General features: G+C 40.0%; 1 protein-coding gene and 1 non-coding gene across 2 annotated transcripts; one reads left to right on the top strand and one right to left on the bottom strand.

Annotated features, from left to right (window-relative positions):
- The first annotated feature begins 211 nt into the window (after positions 1-211).
- LOC127078957 (uncharacterized) lies at positions 212-979 on the top strand. The gene has a single exon (XM_051019368.1). It carries the CDS (start codon positions 212-214, stop codon positions 977-979), a length of 768 nt encoding a protein of 255 aa, XP_050875325.1.
- Positions 980-3755: 2776 nt separating this feature from the next.
- LOC127090079 (small nucleolar RNA R71) lies at positions 3756-3862 on the bottom strand. Its single transcript, XR_007791613.1, has one exon. It is a non-coding gene; the product is annotated as a small nucleolar RNA R71 (small nucleolar RNA).
- Positions 3863-7178: the final 3316 nt, after the last annotated feature.

The raw sequence follows: 7178 nt of genomic DNA, 5'->3' as shown, positions 1-7178 counted from the left end.
CAATTTTCCTTGGGGCATGCCACCAAATTATATACTAGAAGGTTATCACCCACAAGTTCCTGAAGCTCCCGTAGTGCTTGTTGTCATGTTTGTGCCACTTCCTGTGATACACACTACTCCATACCATGAAGAGCCCATCTTTCACGCCACTCCAAGTGAGATAATGGGAGTATATTAGAAAATGGATTATTTCCAAGATTAATTCGCTGAGATGCAAAGAGAGATTGAAGCCCTTAGGGGAAAAGATCTATTTGGGAATAATGCCCACAATCTCTGCCTTGTGCCGAATGTCAAAATACCTGTCAAATTTAAAGTATATGACTTTGAAAAGTACAAGGGGGATTCTTGTCCGAGGATACATTTAACTATGTATGCCCGAAAAATGTCCACTCAAACTGACAACCACCAGTTGCTAATTCAATACTTTCAAGATAGTCTGTTTGGTGTCGCTCTCAAGTGGTACATGAACTTGGATAGTGCCCATATCCGCACATTCAACGATCTAGGTGAAACTTTCATCAGGCAGTACAAATACAATGTCGACATGGCACCGGACAGAGATCAACTCCGAGCTATGTCCCAAAGAGACAAGGAAACTTTCAAGGAATATGCACAAAGATGGCGCGAGGTTGCCGCCCAGATTTGTCCTCCTCTTGAAGAAAGCGAAATGACTAAGATCTACTTGAAGACTCTAAGTTCTTTCTACTATGAAAGAATGATAGCAAGTGCACCAAGTGACTTCACTAACATGGTGAATATGGGGATGCGTCTCGAAGAAGGTGTCTGTGAGGTACGATTGGTTAAAGAAGGTGGTTCATCTAGCGGAGTTAGAAAGTTCAGAGTTGGGTTCCCTGAGAAGAAAGAGCAAGACGTCAGTGCGGTGGTACACAGAAGACTAACGCAGATATATCAACAACAACATGTTGCAGCGGTAGATCCAGCCTACCAACCACAATTCTTACAACAATCTCAACCATAAGTTCAACAACGACAATAACAACCACAATTTACACAACAACAACCTCAGTACATTCAACATAATACCCCACAACCGCAACAACGGCCTCAGCAACAGGCCCATCCACAATACAACAATAACCAAGTTCAAAGAAGGCCGCAATTTGATCTAATAGCTATGACTTACAGAAAACTATTCCCATCTTTGGTCGACAAGAAACACATTCAAACTAGGACTCCTCCCCCTATTCCGGAGAAACCTCCGTATTGGTACAAGGCTGACCAGTTTTACGCTTACCACCAAGGGGCACCCGAACATAATCTAGAAGACTATTATGGCTTGAAGTTTGACGTCCAAATATTGATCAAAAGCGGCATTCTATCTTTCAGAGATGTCAATCCAAATGTACAAGTCAATCCACTACCTCAACATGGAGGAGCTTCTATCAACATGGTGGAAGGTTGTCTTGGTACTTTTGCAGTTTATGATGTACATTATCTAGAGGGAGATTTGGTTGAAATGCACCTTAAGTTGGGTGAGCTCATCTATATGACTCCACACAACTATGCGGCTTTCGGACTTTGCCGTATGATAACGCGAAATACATCGTATATTTGCCTTGATTTACACTTAAAAATCGTAACATTTTCATTTATATTCCGATTATTTTGCAAGTGTTCAAGTTATTTTTGTAGGTATTTCAATCCCCATGCTTAAATGAGCAAAGTATAGAAAAGGAAGGAAAAGAAGAAGAAACAGAAGAGAAAGCAGCAGAAAAACAGAAAAACACAGAACACAAAAATTGTGGATGTGACGACCGTCACAAATCATGTCACGACCGGCACGCCCAGCCTGTGACGACCATCACAGGCCCATCACGAACGTCACGCGGCCAAAATCAGCGCCTCGAAATAGTCAACAGAAGTGACCCAACAGGCCTAAATTCTCGTTGGTCAGCCACTTGCCCGTGATTTCCTCACTCAACCAAGTCATCCTTGTTTCTCTCAACTGCCAAGACCTAATGGGGGGATATAAAAAGACGGAAGTTGGAAACAGTGATGATGCTTAATTTTTCTTTTAGAAGCCAACCTTGAAGACCTTTTTCTCTCTGCATTTTTTTCACAGCAATTCTACTTTGTCTTTTACCTCTCTTCAGCAACATTAATTTTCTTTTACCGTTCAGAGCTTTGATTTTCCCCTTTTCCTTTCCGCCTTTCATTTAGCCAAAGTAGTAGTTTCCTACACTAGGGAACTACTACGATTTATTTAATTTAGTTTAAGCTATTATTTCGAAGAGGCGGAATCCTACTGACCTGTGGAGGACTGCTCAAGTACTTCAAGATTCGGCGTATTCTATTAATCCAATTTCTAGGTTTTTATTCAATTGTTATTGCTTTATTATTATTGTAATCATGTCTGTTTTATTGTTGATCTGTTTATGTTCATCTGTGTTTGCGTTGTTTAACATGTCTGGCTAAACTACCGGTATCGGTATGTAACAATTTAATTAGATGGGATTTAATAATAATCGGTGTAAAACTTCCTTCCTCAAACAATCTTTTTGGCTGGGGTTTTTAATTTAAATTTAATTAACTTTGTCGCAAGAGTGATAAGCTATTTAATACGATTTTGCCACGAGAGTGGGAAATTAACCAAGTTAAGAACCAACAATCGCGAGAGCGTGAGGGTCGAACTGGATAGTAAAAACTAGGCATTGGTTTTAAAAACACCGAGAGCACTTTAAAAGAAATTAGAACTTATTTATTTTCAAAAAGTATTTTTAACTTCAAATGGGACAGCGAGAGCATACATTCTGACTTAAAGGTATAGTCCGAATCAACAATCACGAGAGTGTGAGATAAAGCCTTTTAGATAAGTATTTTCTACTGAAAGATATTTTGTACTTAAATTATACACCTGTGACTTATCGAATCCCTAACGATTAATGTGTTGCATACTGATATCCTTCTATTAATATTTTCTTAAAACTCAACTTCCCTTAGATTTAATTTTCTTCAACCAAACTTCTAAAAATCATTCCCTTAGATAAACATAGTAACGTCGGTAGCATTAGTTTGACCATCGGTCCCTGTGGGTTCGATATCTTTTAAAACTAAAACGACTGGACTGTGCACTTGCAGTCAAGTACCCGATAGACTATATTCTATATATAGTCACGAGACGTATCAAGTTTTTGGCACCGTTGCCAGGGACCTGATTTAGTTAAATAGTGTGATTCTTTCGTTACACGGTATAGACTAAGGTAAAAACTAATCTCCTTTCCCTTATTTCCCCCGATCGTATGCCAAGTACTCGCTCGTAAGGCGATAACTTAACACCACCAATTGCTGAATTAGAGCATTTCTTATATTTAAGACGCCGAATTCTAGAGTACCAACAAAGGTACAACATTCCCGATATCTTCTTTCCTACTATTGAACCAGTTGAAAAACCAACCATGGTTGCAGTAGAGCCACAGAATCGTCCTCTTAAGTTCTACATTACCCCGTCCCAACAAGAACCTCACAGCAGCATTGCTGCCCCTGCTATCAATCGAAACGATTTCGAGTTGAAACACTCATTATTATCAGTCGTCCAACAACATCAATTTGCTGGAAATCCTACGGACGATCCTAATGAACATTTGACCAAGTTTGTGCAGTACGCAGACACTGTGAAGGCGAATGGTATATCTCAAGGCGAATGGGTACAATCTTTGCCATCCAACTCAGTTACAACATGGGAAGAACTGAAGAACATTTTCTTATCCTGATATTTTCCGCCAAGCAAAACTGCTATGCTGAGAGCTCAAATCAACGGATTTCGACAAAAAGATGTAGAATCTCTCTACGAAGCGTGGGAGAGATACAAAGACATGATGAGGATATGCCCACATCATGGTCTCGAAGACTGGATGATCATTCACACATTTTACAATGGGCTTCTGTATAACACAAGACTGACAGTAGACGCTGCCGCAGGCGGTGCACTTATGGACAAGCCATACAACGAAGCCTATCAACTCATTGAAAACATGGCCCAAAACCATTGCCAATGGGGAGGTGAAAGAACTCCAGTAGAAAAGTCCTAAACAAAAAGTGGAATGTATGAAATTAGTAGCCTTGACCATGTCCATGTTAAGGTAGATGCCCTTGTTCAAAAGTTAGACAACTTGACCATACCACCCGCAGCCACCGTGGCTGTCGTGACTCCAAACTGTGAGTTATGTGGAACCCCTGGACACACTGCACCAAAATGTCAGATATTAGCAGGAGTCCCAACCGATCAAGTTAATTACGCACAAGGAAATCCTTATTCGAATACCTACAACCCAGGTTGGAAAAATCATCCTAACTTTTCGTATAAGAATAACAACGCCCTGTATGCACCTGGCCAAGCACCCGCTGTTCCGCCTGGATATCAAAAGCCAGCTAATAATGCTCTTAACATGCCTAGGAAGTCCAACCTTGAACTAATGATGGAAAACTTCATATCTACCCAAGCTCAGACAAGCAAAGACTTCTTGAACCAAAACATACATACTAGCGAGCAACTTAAATAACTAGCGAGCAAAGTAGACGCCTTAGCCACCCACAACAAAATGCTTGAAACACAAATTTCACAAGTGGCTCAACAACAAGCATCTACTGCCGCTCCCGCTGGCACATTTTGTGGGCAGCCGCAACCTAATCCAAAAGGACATGCAAATGCCGTTATACTAAGGAGTGGAAAAGAAATAGACGGACCCGTAGATCCAAGACTTCAAAATCCTTCCATGTACCAAAAACCAGACAAAACCACAATTGAGGAGGTAAGTGAACCGAAGGAGAAGGAAGATAGTACCCGAGAGGCCGAAGAGAAAGAAAAACCCTATGTGCCTCCACCACCTTATAAACCATCCATTCCATATCCTCAAAGACTCGTAAATTCTAAAACTGCAGGGAAATTTAGGAAATTTGTTGAACTTCTGAAGCAACTAAACATTATGATTCCCTTTATAGAATCCATCACACAAATGCCCTCATATTCCAAATTTCTTAAGGAGATCCTATCCAATAAGAAAAAGATCGAGGATAATGAAATAGTTACACTTATTGCTGAGTGTAGCGTAATAATCCAAAATAACATGCCTCCCAAACTAAAAGACCCAGGTAGTTTCTTCATACCTTGTGTCATTAGAAAATTCGTCATAGACAAATCTCTATGCGACCTAGGAGCCAACATTAGTGTAATGCCCTTAACCATCTGTAAAAGGCTCAACATGGGAGAACTAAGACCAACCAAGATGTTTGTTCAATTAGCTGACCGCTCAATCAAATATCTTGTCGATATACTAGAGAATGTCCCAGTACGTGTAGGACAATTCTACATTCCTACAGACTTCATAATCATGGACATCGAAGAAGATGCCAGTACACCTATTATATTAGGAAGGCCATTCTTAGCCACCGCAAGAGCCATAATAGACGTGAAAAGAGGTAAGCTAACATTCGAAGTTGGAGAAGAAAAGGTTGAATTCATTTTGACACAATTCTTACAAGCGCTAGCTATAGACGATACCTGTTATCTACTTAATGTCATAGACGAGTGCGTAAGAGAGATGGATATGCAAGAAACCACATATTTTGATATAATGAAAATCCAAGTCCCTCCAATCTTTGAAGATGATAATTGGCATGAACCATACCAAAATGACAGTCTAAGTGAATGCTTAGCACTTACGCCCAACCACATGCCATGCCCGAAGAAACCAGACTTGGAATTAAAAACACTACCAAAGAACCTAAGATACGAATTCCTAGACATTGAACTCAAAAGACCAGTAATAGTCAACGCTGACTTGGGACAGATGGAAATTGAAAAGTTACTAGATGTCTTAAGAAAATATCCAACTACGTTAGGCTACAACATCGCCGACCTAAAAGGAATAAGTCCTTCTATTTGTATACATCACATTATGCTGGAGGAAGATTGTAAAACCTCTAGAGAACACCAGAGAAGGATCAACCCAATATTAAGTATTGTAGTCAAGGATGAAGTAAAGAAGTTACTAGATGCTGGAATCATATACCCGATCTCCGATAGTCAATGGGTTAGCCCCGTTCATGTAGTACGCAAGAAAGGGGGTGTTACAGTTGTTAAGAATGAGAAGGACGAATCTATAGCACAAAGAGTTGTGACCGGAAGTAGAATGTGCATCGATTATAGAAAACTAAACAAAGCCACTCGGAAGGATCATTTTCCTCTGCCTTTCATCGACCAAATGCTTGAATGATTGGCTAAGCATTCCCACTTTTGCTATCTAGACGGTTATTTAGGATTCTTTCAAATTCCAATCCATCCTGACGACCAAGAGAAGACAACCTTCGCGTGCCCTTATGGTACATTCGCTTACCGACGAATGCCACTTGGATTATGCAACGCTCCCGTAACATTCCAAAGATGCATGATGTCAATCTTCGCTGATTTTATAGACGACATTATGGAAGTCTTTATGGACGAATTTTGTGTTTGTGGGTAGAGCTTCGAAGGATGTCTATCAAACCTTGAAATGGTACTTGAAAGATGCGTAAAGGTAAATTTCGTTTTGAACTGGGAGAAATGCCATTTCATGGTCCAACGAGGAATCATGTTAGGACACGTAGTATCTGATAAAGGAATTGAAGTAAACAAAGCTAAGATCGAAATCATAGAGAATCTTCAACCTCCAAAACACGTACGAGAAATACAAAGCTTTTTAGGACACGCCAGTTTCTACCGACGTTTTATTAAAGATTTCTCGAAAATTACCAGGCCACTTATAGGTTTATTAATGAAATACACTGATTTTATCTTTGATGAAAAATGTTTAACAGCGTTTAAGTAATTAAAAACATCTTTAATCACCGCACCTATCATGCAACCACCTGACTGGAGATTACCTTTCGAAATCATGTGTGATGCGAGTGATTACACCATAGGCGCAATACTAGGACAAAGAAAGGATAAGAAACTTCATGCTATCTACTATGCAAGTAGAACACTAGATCCAGCCCAAATGAACTACGCCACCACTGAAAAGGAACTTTTAGTCGTTGTGTTCGCCTTAGACAAATTCTGTTCCTACTTAGTAGGGGCGAAAATCATTATCTATACTGACCACGCCGCTATTAGATATCTGCTAAGTAAGAAGGATGTCAAACCAAGACTCTTAAGATGGATCCTACTCTTACAAGAATTT

The sequence above is a fragment of the Lathyrus oleraceus genome, chromosome 5, assembly GCF_024323335.1.
Source record: "Lathyrus oleraceus cultivar Zhongwan6 chromosome 5, CAAS_Psat_ZW6_1.0, whole genome shotgun sequence".
Classification (NCBI taxonomy): domain Eukaryota; kingdom Viridiplantae; phylum Streptophyta; class Magnoliopsida; order Fabales; family Fabaceae; genus Lathyrus; species Lathyrus oleraceus.
The sequence above is the reverse complement of the archived record's forward strand: the minus strand, read 5'-3'. Positions and strand labels throughout refer to the sequence as shown.

Bases quoted from the DNA above. Each gene is read 5' to 3' on its own strand.
- LOC127078957 (XM_051019368.1), top strand. From the start codon at position 212: ATGCAAAGAGAGATTGAAGCCCTTAGGGGAAAAGATCTATTTGGGAAT.